Source organism: Callospermophilus lateralis, chromosome 2, assembly GCF_048772815.1.
Source record: "Callospermophilus lateralis isolate mCalLat2 chromosome 2, mCalLat2.hap1, whole genome shotgun sequence".
NCBI classification, from domain to species: Eukaryota; Metazoa; Chordata; class Mammalia; order Rodentia; family Sciuridae; genus Callospermophilus; species Callospermophilus lateralis.
Genome location: NC_135306.1, coordinates 135,545,740 through 135,561,902, shown reverse-complemented (window position 1 = coordinate 135,561,902; position 16,163 = coordinate 135,545,740). Strand labels below are relative to the sequence as shown.

At 33.3% G+C, this 16,163-nt stretch overlaps 1 protein-coding gene across 1 annotated transcript in view; it reads right to left on the bottom strand.

Moving 5' to 3' along the window:
* Nucleotides 1-745: 745 nt before the first annotated feature.
* The window catches only part of LOC143640667 (putative N-acetylated-alpha-linked acidic dipeptidase), a 357,153-nt gene continuing 341,735 nt past the window's right edge, over nt 746-16,163 (bottom strand). The window contains 2 exon segments of the mRNA XM_077108330.1: nt 746-802; nt 804-936. Of these exon segments, the coding sequence (XP_076964445.1) occupies nt 746-802; nt 804-936 (190 nt within the window).

Here is a 16,163-nt window from a genome sequence, read left to right as displayed (position 1 = left end):
CACAAAAGGCACAACTAGCCAGCAGAACATGGGTTACAAAAGTATTGAAAATGTTTTATTCTTAATATATCATTTTGGATTTACAAATGCTCATTTGATTATTATATATGTTTATGATAATACTAATACAAAAGTAATTGTCCAGTGTGGTACAGAGTGACTACATTTACTAGAAACATGATTAGATCAGGATCTTCTAATAAGCAGGTAAAGGCTTGAGGGCAGAGCAGCCTCATGCATTTTTCCCATGTGCTCCATAGCAGACTGATGTTATTTCATGTGTGCAGTAACATGATTAGATCTGAAAGGGCTGCACTACACTTGATTTCCTAATACTGGAGGATATATATATATATACATTTTCTAGTTGTAGATGGACACAATACCTTTATTTTATTTATTTATATGTGGTGCTGTGGCTCAAACCCAGGGCCTCCCACGTGCTAGGCAATCGCTGTACCACTGAATCACAACCCCAGACCATTTTTTTTTTTGTATTAAGGTTTTCTCTTTACTTTTAATTTTCAGTTCAACTTTTCAATTTCAAAATTGCATAATTATCCAATAAAAATCTTTCATTTCTTCTTTATTGATCCCCAGGGAGAAAATTGAGGAACCAGGTAAAACACACACACACACACACACACACACACACAGACAAAATATTCCACTTTTACTTCTTAATTTATCAACACACTCATGAATATATTATACCAATTGAACATGGGATATTTAAAGATCTCTCTTAGGCGACTTGTCTCAAAGTCCCTGCAGTGTCCTGCATCATGAAGGGGGAAAAAAAAAATCTGTGTCTTTACTTCTTCCCATGACTTGGAAGGGTTCATTTTGCTTTCAATGTCAAAGAAAACATCATTAATTCCTGGGAATGATTTCCCTGCATACTTGTTGTGGCTGCTAGGAGCATAGATGACATGTTTGTTAAGAAAATACTTTGATGATAGCTGCACAAATGACATATAAGAACAAAACAGGAGCACCCTACAATCTTGGATCTCATATTCCTAAATTTATGCTTTATGTAAGCCCTTTGTCAAGCAAACTTACAAGTTCAATAGTCTCCAAATACTCATCTATGAAATATGTATTGATTACTTTTACTTTACCTAGATAGCTCAAAGTGGTTCAGAGCTAATCCAAATAGCAACAATGATAACAACTGCTGATGACCTGGTATAGACTGTGCTTGGTATTCTGCAAAAATTTACTTACAGTTTTTATAATTTTTTAAAAAATTTATTTTTATTTTTTTGATACTGAAGATTGAATCTAAATATCTTTTTACCACCCTGGATTTTTTTTTTTTTTAAGTCAGGACCTCATTTAATTGCTTAGAGCTTCACTAAGTTGCTGAGGTTGGCCTTGAACTTGTTTTTCTCCTGCCTCAGCCACCTAAATTGCTGGCATTATACTTGTGAACTACCATGCCTGGCCAATTTTTCTAATCTTTAAAAGTAAATTTTACAAAGTTGACATTAATATTTTACAAAGGAGGAAACTCACTATAATCAAACTATTTGTCTCAATGTGCTTGGGAAATAAGTACTAACTTTTACTAAATCACTCTGCTCCTGGAATTACAACACTGATGTGGTCATTAAAGTTCCATTTATAATCAGCCAATCAATGTTTTACTGTTCTTTCAAAAGTCATATTGTATGATAAAATGCTTAGGTTATTGCATGAAGATCCAATTTAAATCATTTTCTGATGTTTACAAGGCCTAAGAAGAAGACTGTTTCATTGAAGGGGCTAAGCTAGGTCATGTGCTAGCTCTGAAAGTGAATAAATTGCAAAGTAACAAGGTAAAGAAATAAAGTGGCACAATCATGCTACCATTGGCAAAATAGTTACCCTGTTCGGATGATGCCCTTTTCTCCCAACACCGGACCCTTTGATTGTCCCTACAGGGAAAGGTGATAGCACTTCTGGCTGTTCCATAACATAATCCATTCTGCAGTCCTCACAGTATGGGTAACCTTGGGGTCAGTGAGTACTTTCTCAGAAATAATCACACATACCAAAATGTAGGTGGAAAATATTTAATATCAAATTTAAGGAGTAAATATATAATCATTATATATTATACATGTTTATAAAATTCATTTTTAGCATATGTATATATATAAAACAAAAATAGAACAAGGGCTAAAATTATATATAAAAAATATAAACTGGATTCAATATTTGACTGTAATTAGGGAGATTTTTGTTTTCTGGTGATGTCTTCCTGAACCTTTTACATTTCCTAAGATAAATATATATTTTTTAATCAGAACAAAATGTTAAAAAGAAATATTTGTAAGGATCATATTAAAATTATTTGAAAAGGCAATATAATATATTTTTATTATTTACTACATATATTTTAAAATATACTATAATCTTGTAAGAAATCAATTTCGATGTTTTTTCCACAGTGCACAACATTTAAAAAATTATATTAGAATTAAGAGTCATATTTTCTTCCTTACCAAGAGAATGACCTCTCTGGTAACCATAAAGAACCAATGAATGCATTTTTAGAAACATCAGTTGGTCATTCATAATCCTCAATAATATTGTGATTAAAATAAAATTAATATAGGTATGAGTAGATAAAAGTGTGTTTATTATTAGCCAGCAAAAAACCCCCTAAAATTTCTATAATATGCAAATTAAGAACAAACAAGCAATGTAATTATCAAATTTTTGATATCCTGCAAAATTCTGTTTTGCTTAGGCTTATGAACCTGTTGACACTGTGACATGTGACAATGGAATCATGAGATAGTAATTGTTATGTAGGTGGAAATAGTGATACATATAAGAATATAAATGCAGGGAAGATTTTCTTCACCTTAGGAATCTTAATTATCTACTCATGGAAGTCATATAAATATTTAAATAAAACAATCTAAAAATGTTTTTTAAGTTGCCAGGAAAATTATAAATATTTTTCGAGTGACAATGCATGATATTTTCTTGTTATTAAAGATAATTTCTTATGAGCATAAAAGATGGTGTCTTTTTGTTCTTTCAATGGTAGTGGAAAACCTACTATCCAACACTGTCACAGAGCTTGCATTCCAGAGGCTGGTGTTTGGTTGCTCTTGTAATAAAAAATGATTCAATATAATCACAATTAATCTAACAGACATGAATAATTAAACAATGAGTTTTGAATTCAGTATATTACTTGTGTCATAATTTAATTAACAAAGGAGAATTAATCATTATGAAAGGAATAATTGTTTTATTCATTGGCTTAATTTGCTTTTAATTTTTATGTTGTTTTTAATAGTAACACTGTTTAGTAATCACTTACTGTTCTAAGTGCTAATATATTATGTTAATTTTTCAGGCCAATCCTTCAGGTTGGCTAGGGAAATAACTTTATTTTTTTTAAATATAATTTTCTAACTGACTTTAATTAATTTTGGGTGCTATGGCTTGATCCCAGGGGTTCTTAACCACTGAGCCACATCCCTACACCTTTTAATTTTACTTTATTTGAAATTTTGAGACAGATCTTGCTTTGTTGTTTAGGGCCTTTCTAAGTTACTGACACAGGTTTTGAACTCAAAATGGATCAAGGACCTAGGAATTAAACCAGAGAATCTGCATTTATTAGAAGAAAAAATAGGCCCTAATCTTCATCACATGGTATTAGGCTCCAACTTCTTTAATAAGACTCCTGTAGTGAAAGAATTAAAACCAAGAATCAATAAATCAGATGGACTGAAATTAAAAAGTTTTTTTTTTCAGCAAAGGAAACAATCTGTAAGGTCAATAGAGAGCCTACACCCTGGGAGCAAATCTTTACACCTCACACATCAAATAGAGCACTAATCTCTAGGGTATGTAAAGAACTCAACAAGCTAAGCACCAAAAAACAAATAACCTAATCAATAAATGGGCCATGGACCTGAACAGGCACTTCGCAGAAGAGGATATATAATCAAACAACAAATATATGCAAAAATGTTCATCATCTCTAGCAATTAGAGAAATGCAAATATAAGCTACTCTAAGATATTATCTCCCTCAAGTCAGAATGGCAGCTATTATGAAGACAAACAAAAATAAGTGTTGGCAAGGATGTAGGGGAAAAGGTACACTCATACATTGCTGGTGGGACTGCAAATTGGTGAAGCCAATTTGGAAGTATGAAGATTCCTTGGAAAACTGGGAATGGAACCACAATTTGACTCAGCTATCCTACTTCTAATTCTATACCCAATGGAAAGCAGCATTCTACAGGGACACAGTCACATGGATCTTTAAAGCAGCATAATTCACAATAGCTAAATTGTGGAACCAACCTAGATGTCCTTCAGTGTTGCTGTGGGTCACTCAGCTACCTCAGTCGTGATGGGTGTGGGGGACCTGGAGTCAACACACAGACACTGGGAGCTGATGAGATCTAGCAGGCAGAAACCTCAGCCAACCTCCAGTAGGCTCATTTAATGAAGAAGTGATTACAATTGATATAGGGCATATCCTCCAATCATACATAAGCAAGCAGGTTATATAACATTTAGAAAACAATCATCCTACAATCAAAGTAATCACACTATGAGGAAGCTCTAAATATTGCTATGCAGTGGAAGGCAGACTGGTAGGATCATTGTCCCTGTGAAAAGGGGCCATATGAGTTGGGGGAATCATGCCCTGTGGCCCCTGCCTCTCATTTCCCTGGCAATGCTGCCCTCAGTCACTGAGGATATGGTTTTTCAGACTGTTTGCTAGAGCAGAGAGCCCCATCCTGCAGGTGTTCCTGTATGAGCGTAGGTTTTTCAAGCACTCTGAGCTGCTTGTAGCTGCTAGCTGCAGAGAGTTATTCCTACACTTCAGTAGATGAATGGATAAAAAAATGGCATATATACACAATGAAATATTACTCAGCAATAAAACAGAGTAAAATCATGGCATTTGCAGATAAATTAATGCAGTTGGAGAAGATAATGCTAAGTAAAGTTAGCCAATCCCCAAAAGGCAAATGGTGGATGTTTTCTCTGATATAAAATGACTGACTCCTACTGGGGTAGGGAGGGAGAGCATGGGAGGAATTGAGGAACTCTAGATAGGGCAAAGGGGTAGGAGAGTAAGAGAGCGAGCAGAGGTGGAATGTGATGTACATCATTATCCAAAGTACACATATGAAGACATGAATTGGTGTGAATATACTTTATATTCAAACAGAGATATGAAAAATTGTGCTCTATATGTGTAATAATAATTTTAATGCATTCCATTGCCATGTATTTAAAAAATAAAATCAATTAAGAAAAGATAGAAAATCTAAAGATAGAATAGATGGTGTTTGAGATCTCCATAAAAAGGCAGTCCTTGTTTTTTTTTCATGCATAAAAAACTTAGAGAAAAATATAAAGGATAAAGAAACTTCCTCCATAGTAATGTCAATATAATATAATTATTGCACTAACTGCTTTATTCCCCTTACGTTTTGTTTGTTCGTTTGGTAAAAATAAAGCTATATAAGTTCTTATATTTTTGGTTAACTCGTGTGTTATTATATTTGTATATATAATATTTGTAATAATCCATTTTAATGGTTATAAAATGTCAAATTGGTAGTTATCTTTCCATAATTTCTTCCCCTGTTGGGAATTTAGGTTGTTTTAATTATTTAACATTATAATTTATAATTCATATCTTTCTCTAAGTAGTTTCTTTTTATCCAAACTTGAGATTATATCCTTAAAGAAAACATGAAATGAAGAGGTCAAGTCAAATATAAGAACTCTGTTCTAGTTATTGAAACTTGCATAATATATTCTTTAGGCTATTCAAAGATGTTTAAATAATTCACAATGCTATCAGAAATTTCTTTCTTTATACCAACCATAACAATGTGCACAACTAAAATTTAAATCATTGGTAATATGATACAATAATATACTATCTTCATTTGTATTTTTAATTACTAGTGAATGGAAATATTTAACCATATGTTCATGTGTTTTTTTTTTTGAACAATTGTCCTATTATTAATATGTCTTAAATTGTTCTTTTGGATTGTCTTATTTTTTTTTCAAAAATATCTTATATGTGTTACTCTCTTTCCATGTTTGCTGAAGAAGAAGTTTCCAACTCTTTTTCTCTTTCAGTGACAATTTTCATATTCCAAGCCATCTTAATGTTCCCAAATCTGCTTTCATTATCTTTTCTCCTTTACTTCCAAAGTGTGCATTTCTCTTTCAAGACGTTTTCATTTTTAATGGATAATTCTGATCCACCTATTGTTAATATTTTCATGTAATCTGAAATGAGATTCTGAATATAATATTTTGCCAGTTTCTGAAGGGTCTTATAAAACATTATTATTGATTCTTTTGCCATTGATTTTTGCTGTATCCTTTATTCTAAACATTTATTTAAATATCACTGATTATAGTTTTGAATCATTTATCTTTTTGTGTACCCTTGCATCAGTTCCCAAAGCTTTGACATTTGTATCATGATAGATATTTACCCTCAAGTTTCCAATTTTTAAAAACCATGAAACCAATGCATATTTTGCCTCATAAATGTGTACAAATATCATGTGCCACAATTCTACTCTGAATTTTTTAATATTGTCATATTTTTCCTTCAATATTAAAATTTTGTTCAAATTAGATTTTACATTTGTGATTTCACATAGAATTAATTCTAAATGTTTAACATTTTCAAAAGTAATGTTTTAAAATATTTCCTTTTCTGGCTAAATTGAATTTTACCAGCTGGAAGTAAAAATGAGGATTTCTGACTAGAGGTAATGACCTCAAGAAGAAGTAGAAAGAAGGTATCCTTTTGGGAGTAAGAAAATTTGGTTGAAGTGTGATATACAGAAAATGTTAGAGCAAGAGATAAAAATGGAAAGAGCCAGGGTCACAGGTGGAGGATCCTTCAGTATTTAAGTGCTATGTTGTAGCTCATCACTTGGCAGCAAGAAGGTGCTGGCATCACTGAGCTGCACAGTTCACTAAGCAATATCAGAGATAGGTCTTTTGGTGACAGGCAACCCTGCACAGGATGCCTGAGAGCAGAGACAGTAAACAGTAAAAACTTCCTGAAGGTATTTCCCCATCAACTCATATGTTTCATAGATGCTCTGATACAGTGGATAGGTGCTGAATTTGTGTGTTTTCTACAAAAGAAGCACACATCTCTTATAAGATAGCTTATAATAAAATACACAGCAGTATATTTTCTGTTAATAATAGTTAGAATGTTTGATTAATAATAAATAAAAGGAAATACTTAAACACCTCAATATGCTAATTTATATGGGTCTACCATCACAGTAATTAAACTCACTATAGGTTTGTAACAAATAAAATAAATGAATGTATGTGTGGTATAGACAATATTATAAAACATTCTTTTGGAGTCATCTTACACACTTGCCTTTAACAATAGGGGAAATGTGAAAATGTTTTAGGAAACCAAAGAAAAGTCAAGTGTCTCTTTTGGTAAAAATAATTTAAGAATACAGATATATTAAAATCAGTAAATAAGGTTGGCAGTATTATATATAGAAGTATCAAGAATTTTTTAAACACTGACATTCTACAGAGAAAAAATTCTCTGATGAACAGTGTACTAAAAAGTGGAGAGTTCAAGCAGTGAGGGTTTCAGAAGTAAACACAGAATCTCACTAAGGAGAGGGAAGGATTGTCAGACTGGTATAAGGAAAATTAACAGCATAAGAAAAACTCAAGAAGGAACAACTTTTCATCTAGGCACAGTGGTGCACTTCTGTAATGTCAGCAACTTGGAAGTCTGAGGCAATAGGATCACAAATTCAAGACCAGCCTGGGCAACTTAGGGAGATCCTGTCTCAATTTTAAAAACTCTAAAAGGGTGACTGGGGATGCAGTTCAGTGGTAAACTCCCCTGGATTTTATGCCTCAGTAACAAAAACAACAACAAGAAAAAACAACAACAAAAAAAACTTTAAAAATGTTGATTTATGCCTTTTGATAATTTCCCAAGATGCTTGAATTTTTGTTATTGATCATTCTTTTTTGATCATTTATGAAAATGGACATTGATATAAAAATACAGAAAAGTTGAAAGACTTTTCATTCGACAAATAGATATTGGATGGGACAAGTACAGAGCTCAGATAAGAAGTTACTGTTTTTAGTTATGCAGTTTTATAAAGTACCTGAGATTTTATAAACAAAATATATATGGCACTTTGCTAAAAATTAAAATATAAATTATCATAGTAGCAGCAACAATGAAAGGAATGAAACATGATTTTTGTATCTTCACTGTGCATTATGTCACTTTTAAAGAGTTATCATTTATTTAACAATTGGACCTATAAGAGATAAAAATACAAATATTTATATAGATATTTATATGGATTAATTTTGAATGACAATGAGAGTTAAAGACATTATGCTATGTGCAGATAGGCGAATTCCACCTTTAGGTATGTATACAAAGCACCAATATATATATATATCTTATAGATCATTTGAACTAATCTCCATTCCTGTTATATATATATGAATAGAAGGAAGATGAGTAGAGTAGAGGAAGGGAAATAGAGGGAGGGAGGAGGGAAGGGAATTAGGAAGCACTGGGGACTGAAATGGAACAAATTATATTCTATGCTTTATGACTACATCAAAATGTTAAAGAGACAATTACCACATGATTTAAATGAGTTAATGGATCAGTGCCACCAAATAAAGCAGAAAATACATTTAATAGAACAGAAGAAAGTTTGCAGTCAGGAGTACTAAGGCCAGGTGGCAGTGAAAAGGGCTCAGGACATAAGATGCAGGAGTCACCCCAAATAGAACCAGCACTGCCAAGCCCTGTAACACCTTTTCTTTACCTCCCCTAGTGTTTGAGCCACTTTTTGAAAAAAAAATATTTTTTGTTTAAAATAGATGTATAAATAATCTTGAAATTGATGAAAAAGAATTACCCAATCTTTAGTATTTTGTGCTCTGTCTGAAACAATTTTGAGTCTTTTAAGAACACATCGAAGTCATTACCATACCCCAATTTATAAATCCATTTAGGGGAAAAACACAGAATTACTTTAGAGTAAACTTTTATCATGTTCAGAATAAAGATTATTTGAACTAATCTCCATTTCTATTATTATAGTCTTAGATATGCAGAAAAGAATAAATTGGATCCCAAAACATCCAATTTTATGGCTATTCTGTGGGTTACTATTTTATAACTTAAAAAAAAAAACTTTTAAAAAAGATTCCTGAAATTGGAAAGTTTTTTCTTTCAGATTACTTCATTTAACATCTATATTTTTGTATCTGATATAGTGAAAATAAGTAACTATTTTTCAGAAAACTCAGATGTAAATTGTGCTCTTATTACTCTAAATTGTCCATATTGTTGATTTCAATATTTTTTATACAATATAAGCATATCAGTGAATGAGCATAATTGTCAATAAAAATTTTTAAACATTTTTTACTTACAACTTAACACATTTTCTAGGAAAAAACAATTTGTTGCTACATAGTATGCAGGATTACAGGTAAGTATTTATGAAAAAGATTTCAGGGAAGATACAGTTTGCTCTTACCTGACTTTCCAAGGCTGATGTTAGTAAAGATTTGTCAGAAATGATGTCAGATTGCTCTGAATTTCTATTGAAGGAGTTCTTCCTTCACTCCATAGAAGAGTCTTCCCTTAGCATAATCTGCTCTAATGCCATCCATTTCCCTGCAAATGCCATGATTTGGTTATTTTTTATTGCTGAGTAGTATTCCATTGTGTGTGTGTGTGTGTGTGTGTGTGTGTGTGTGTATATCACATTTTTTAATCTATTCATCTATTGAAGGGCATCTAGGTTGGTTCCACAGTCTAGCTATTTTGAATTATGCTGCTATGAACATTGATGAAGCTGTATCCCTGTACTATGCTCTTTTTAGGTCTTTTGGGAATAGTCCATCTGAGAAGGGGAATAGCTGGGTCAAAAGGTGGTTCCATTCCCAGCCTTCCTAGGAATCTCCATACTGATTTCCAAATTGGTCGCATCAGTTTGCAGTCCCACCAGCAATGCACAAGTGTACCCTTTTCAGCGAATCCCTTAAAAACAAATGCGGAATGTCTTCTTTGATATAAGGGGGGGGGGTGACTCAAAACAGAGCAGGGAGGAAGAGCAGGAAAAGAAGATTACCATCAAACAGGGAGGAGAGGTGGGAGGGAATGGGAGAGAGAGGGAGAATTGCACTGAAGAGGGAAGAAGACCCGCATTGTTATACAAAAATACATAAAAGAGGATGTGAGGCAAAGGGGAGGAAAAAAAAATAAGAGAGTGTGAGAGAAATGAGTTATGGTAGATGGGGTAGAGGGAGGAGTGGGGAGGAGAGGGGAGGGGAGGGGAGGGGAGGGGGGATAGGAAGGGCAGCAAAATTCAGCAGATACTTGCTTGGCAGTATGTATAAACGTGGCTGTATAATCATTGTGATCCTGCAATCTGTACACAGGAGAATAATAAGAATTCATACCCCATTTGAAACAAATATATGATATATGATATGTCAAGATCAATGTAATGTTTTGAGAAACCAAAAAATAAAAAAATAAAAAAATAAAAAAAGAGTCTTCCCCGTCTGGGAGAGGTCAGTCATACTTATAATCCCATCAACTCAGGAGGCTGGGACAAGAGGATCACAAGTGTGAGGCCAGCTTCAGCAATTTATGGAGAGATATTCACAAAATACAAAATAAAAAAGGATTAGGGATATAGCTCAGGGTTAACCATACCGAGTTCAATCACCAGTACCACAAAAGGTGACAAAACTACTGAACTACTCTAGCTCTCTAAAGACAAAGTAGACCTTAAAAGGACAGGTCTACAAAAATCACAGATTTTTTTTTTTTTCTTTATAGTCCTGTTCTAACCCCTTTTAAATTGACTTCTTCTTTTTTTAGAGGGAGAGAGGGAGAGAGGCAGAGAGGGGAGAGAGAGAGAGAGAGAGAGAGAGAGAATTTTAATTTTTATTTTTTAGTTTTCGGTGGACACAACGTCTTTGTTTGTATGTGTTCCTGAGGATCCACACGTAAGCCAGGTGAGCTCATTAACACTTGAGCCACATCCCCAGCCCCAAAATTGTCTTCTTCTTTTTTTTTTTTTTTGGTAGTGAGGATTATACTCAAGGGCATTTTACCAATTAGCTACATCCCCACACCTTTTTTTTTTTTTTTTAATAGGGTGTTACTAATTTATGAGTGTCTCTATACATTTCCAAAGACTGTACTTGAAATCTGTGATCATCCTGTCTCAGCCTTGAGTCACTGGGATTATAGTTGTGAGCCACTTTGACCAGATGATTTTTATTTTACTTCTTAATAGAATTACAATAATGAAAATTTACTTATGGGTATTTCCCAAATACCTTTGGAAATGGACTAGCAATGTGGAAAGAAGATGATATCCAAGTGCATGAGTGTAAGGGAAAACATGAGTGAACAAATGATCTTTCTCTAAGATTGAATTAAAGAAACTGGGAGCAGTTGATGCATGCCTGCAATCCCAGCTTCTAAGGGGGCTGAAGCAGGAGAATTGCAAGCTCACAGTCAGCATAAACAACTTATCAAGACTATGTCACAAAATTGAAAATAAATAAATAAATTAAAGGGTCTAGGAAAGTGGCTCAGCAGTTGAGTGCCTTTGGGTTCAATCCTAGGTACAAAAAATAATAAAAATAATTGAAGAAAATACTTATCATTGGTCTCTTTTTCACATCACTGCAGTTCCAGTTCTCTCTAACTTTTTTTCTCTTTTCAAATGTTACTTCCTTACATTTTCTCAACTAAGGAAATGCTTAAAATCATAGAAAATTTGACACTAAATTTTTTATCATATATTTAATTGATGTGTTATAATTGTACTTAATTTTTAAAATATATATTTTATTTGATAAATAAAATGGATAAAGTTCCACTGACTTGAACTAGTCCTCAAAAATCAAAACCAAAATAGAGCTATTTATGCTAAGATTCCACATCACTAAAGAACACCAAGTTGTTCATTGGATATTTTGAGAAACCAAGAGAGAACAGCTAATAATCTAAATAGGCCAGATTTTGACAATACAGTAAGAGAATGTTCTGTGTTTTAACCCTTACAAAAATATTAAGATTTTTTAACCAGTTCATCTTGTCTTACACCATTTCCTAGCTTCTGCTCAAATTACATTATAAAAGTTGTTTTGCCAGATGTGGCATAGTGCCTCTATTTTTTTGTTTGTTTCTGTGTTCTTTTTTTTTCTTTTATTTTTTGCAGCTCTCTATAAACAAGATGAAATTAGTAGTTGCAAATAAAGCCAATTATATTATTTAACCAAATCTGTTCAAATTTTGTCTTTCAATGAATCAAAAGGAAAATCTTAATTAAATTCAAAAGTTTTTAAATAAGCAATCATAAATAAAACAGGGCAATGCAAAATAAAACTGAACTAGTTCTCAAATCAGACAATTCCCAGAACTAAAACAAATTCAGGGAACTCCAGCTGAGGACTTGATCTAACAGCATTTATTGAAATTGGAAGTGAGGTATAAGGACAACTTAATTTGTTAATGGGCTACAGAGGCTTCAGTGAGTAATTGAACTTCAGATACTGTGGTACATCTCTGTAATGACTTGGTCTGTTAGTCTTTTTTATTGTTATTATTATTACTACTGTTGGTTCTGTGAGTTGAACCCTCCTGAGCCACTGGAATTACCAGCATGTGCCATAGTGCCAGGCTTGGTCTGTTAGGCTTAGGGTAGAAGCTCAGCACAAATCAATGGTCTCTGTGAATTTTATTTAACAGACATATCCAGAAATATAGAAAAAATCTCTCTCTCTCTCTCTCTCTCTCTCTCTATATATATATATATATATATATATATATATATATATATATATATATACACACACACACACACACACACACACACACTTAGTTGAGCTGCAAGCCCAAATAACATTTTCTGACTTGAAAGTAGTACCTAATGACCTAATGACATTAACACATAATCCTGAATCATTGGTTATCAGCAGTGAATCAAAGTCAACATGACATCAGAGCAGTGGGAAGATTTTCCCCCAAGTTCACAGGGTCCTCAGTCACAGTTGGATGCTTAAACTGGATAATGCTGGTAACATTGAGGGCTAGAGGAAAGAACTCCATTTATGCTGTTGTCATTCCTTTGTTTAATTTTGCTACACAGTGTTTTCTTTTAGCTACTGTATTTTCCAACTCAATTAGTTCCTTGATTTTTTGTTTTATACAGTATTTCCTTCATATTTTGACTTTCTCAGTGTTGTATAATTAATGATGTTTCTTTTTTAATTTGTAACTCTCCCTTTTACAATTTCATCTGATTTGTTATAACTCAAACATACTATGTTCACCACATGAGTTTTTATTCTTATTTCTATAAAGAATTATACTTCTGCCAAAAGGAAAAAAAAATGAAAAAACAAGGAGAGCCTTGTATCTTTGATGGAATTTTTAAAAATTTCAGCGTCCTTGCCTTGATTTCACTTCTCTGTTTTATATCCTAAGTTATAAAAAAAAATGTGGGAGTCTGAAGGAGGAAGATCACAAAATTAAGGCCAACCTCAACAGCGTAGGGACATACTGTCACAAAATATAATAACAACAAAAATAAAGTGGTGGGCATTATGCTCAATAGTAGGGTGCCATTGGGTTTAATCTCCAGTACCACAGAAATGTTAAAAAATAAATATAATTAAATATTTTCAGAATAATCATTAGAGTAAGAAGTTCTTATTATAATGGTGGGGGAAAAGTACCAAATATGTATATAATTTCTTCCTTGGATACATTTATCCTGGTGCCATTCCCTCCCTCTCCTTTTCCTTTGCATCCACTCCAAAGGGAACAGCTTTCCTCCGAAGAGCAGCTTCACTTTAAATGCAGAGTAATGGAGTCAGCCATCTACAGATTGAAACCTCTGAAACCAAACTCTGAGGCTCAAATAAACTTTTCTTCCTCTAAGTTTTTCTTGTCAGGTATTTTGGTCACAATGAGGGAAAAGTTCAACAATATACTTAGCTAATAAAGAACTGTGTAAAATTAACAGGAGGAGAGAGAGAGACAACTCTAAAATCTGGTTTGTACAAAGAAGAACAACAAAGGGACTATTTCTGAAACAAAGTCATAATTTGGAGAATTTATTTCTTCTTTTAGTCATTGATTTAAGAGATTAAAATCAAGTAAGGTGCTTCTTACCCAGAAAATAAATGAGGAAACACTCAACATATCACCAGGCTTTAAAAGCAGAGTTCACTTACTCATGAACTGTAGTCACCCCTGGTTGTAACTCAAAGTATCCTCACATCCCTGAATAAAGATTACCTTACATTCAGCTGGGCACAGTGGCCCACCCTTGTCCTCCATCCACTATGAAGACTAAGGCAAGAGGATCACATTTTCAAAGCCAGCCTCAGCAAAGTAGTGAGACCATTAGCAACTTACTGCTATCTTGTCCCAAAATAAAAATTAAAATTAAAAAGGTCAGTGGCTGTGTTTTAAAGCTCCTGGGTTTATTCCATGGAATAATAACAATAATAAAAAGATTACCTTATTGCACTGAACGTTATCTCTTGAGTGTTTATTATGTTGAGACTATCATTTATTTTTTTCTGAATAAATAAAATCCCAGTCACTGTGTCTGCAGCATACCCAGACATAACTTGATGCTTCATATACCATAAATATAAGTTTGAACCTATAAGATGAAAACAGACATGCTGTGGAAAACACCAAGACATTTCCTGAGTCAGGTCCCCTTGTAACCTTTATTTTTCAGCTTTCCTACTGGATGGAACATGGCAACAAATTGCCCTTTTTTGCATACACAAATAAAAATCCAGTTATTGAAAGTCTTCCTTTTGACAATCTCCTATATATGCAGAAACCAGTGAAAACAACACACTGTCTACTTCCTTTAAGATTCACATTTATTAGTCTGTACTATAACAGATTACATGAGAGGCTTTACCTTACACTCAGTGTCAGTGAGAAACAAACCCTGAGACCACGTGCTCACACCTATAATACTAGCAGCTGGCAAAGCTGTGGTAGAAGTAGAACATTTGAGGTCAGCCTCACCAGCTTCATGAGACCCTAACCAACTTCAGACAGTGTCTCAAAATAAAAAATAAAAATAGCTGGGGATGTGTCTCAGGGGCTAACTACCCTGAGATCAAGTCCCAATTCCAACAGAGAGAGAGAGAGAGAGAGAGCAAGAGAGAACTGAACCCACCATGGTGGAATTGAATACATTACAAATCATTCCTTTACAAATCATTATTTTTGTCATGGATATACACCCACAATAGATATTTTTTTTTCTTTTTTGATAAACAGAGATATCTCATTTGTTATAAATATATGTATTCTTTTTCATCTGCATTAGTCTTTAAAAGGTAAAACTTTTGTGTTTAACATGAAAAAGGAGATTTATAGCAACTTTGGCTTAGTAAGTGATTTAATGATATGTCAATTCCATTGTTGATTGTGTCTATCATTCTAGGTCAAATTTTATGATTCTTTATCACTATAAATCTTCATATTCCACTGGTACATATATTTATATCTGGAGAAATGTCAAAACCAACCTTCCACCATAAAATAAGGTAATTATTTCAAATTCCAAAATAGTGGACCTTCTTGAACATGCAAATTTGGAAATCTCTTTCTTGCCTTTTATTGACAATTTTTTCTCCTAGTATGTTTGTAGCACTTTGAAAACTTTCCTCAAGCTGCCATAGTATGTGTTTACACTATGCTTTCATCTTAGTGTGAGATGAAGAATACTAAAATCTCTGTAGATATAGGACATTAAAAATTCATGTTAAGCATAAGAAAGGTGTTTTTGTAAATATGCACTCTATAGGAAAAATTTAAACTAATTTTAGACTTCTTTTTTTGTGAACACAATTGAAATACAGTAATAAAGCTATTGTCAAGGTTAAGAATACATGAGAGGGCTGGGGATGTGGCTCAAGCAGTAGCACACTCGCCTGGCATGCGTCCGGCCCGGGGTTCGATCCTCAGCACCACATACAAACAAAGTTGTTGTGTCCACTGAAAACTAAAAAATAAATATTAAAATTCTCTCTCTCTCTCTCTCTCTCTCTCTC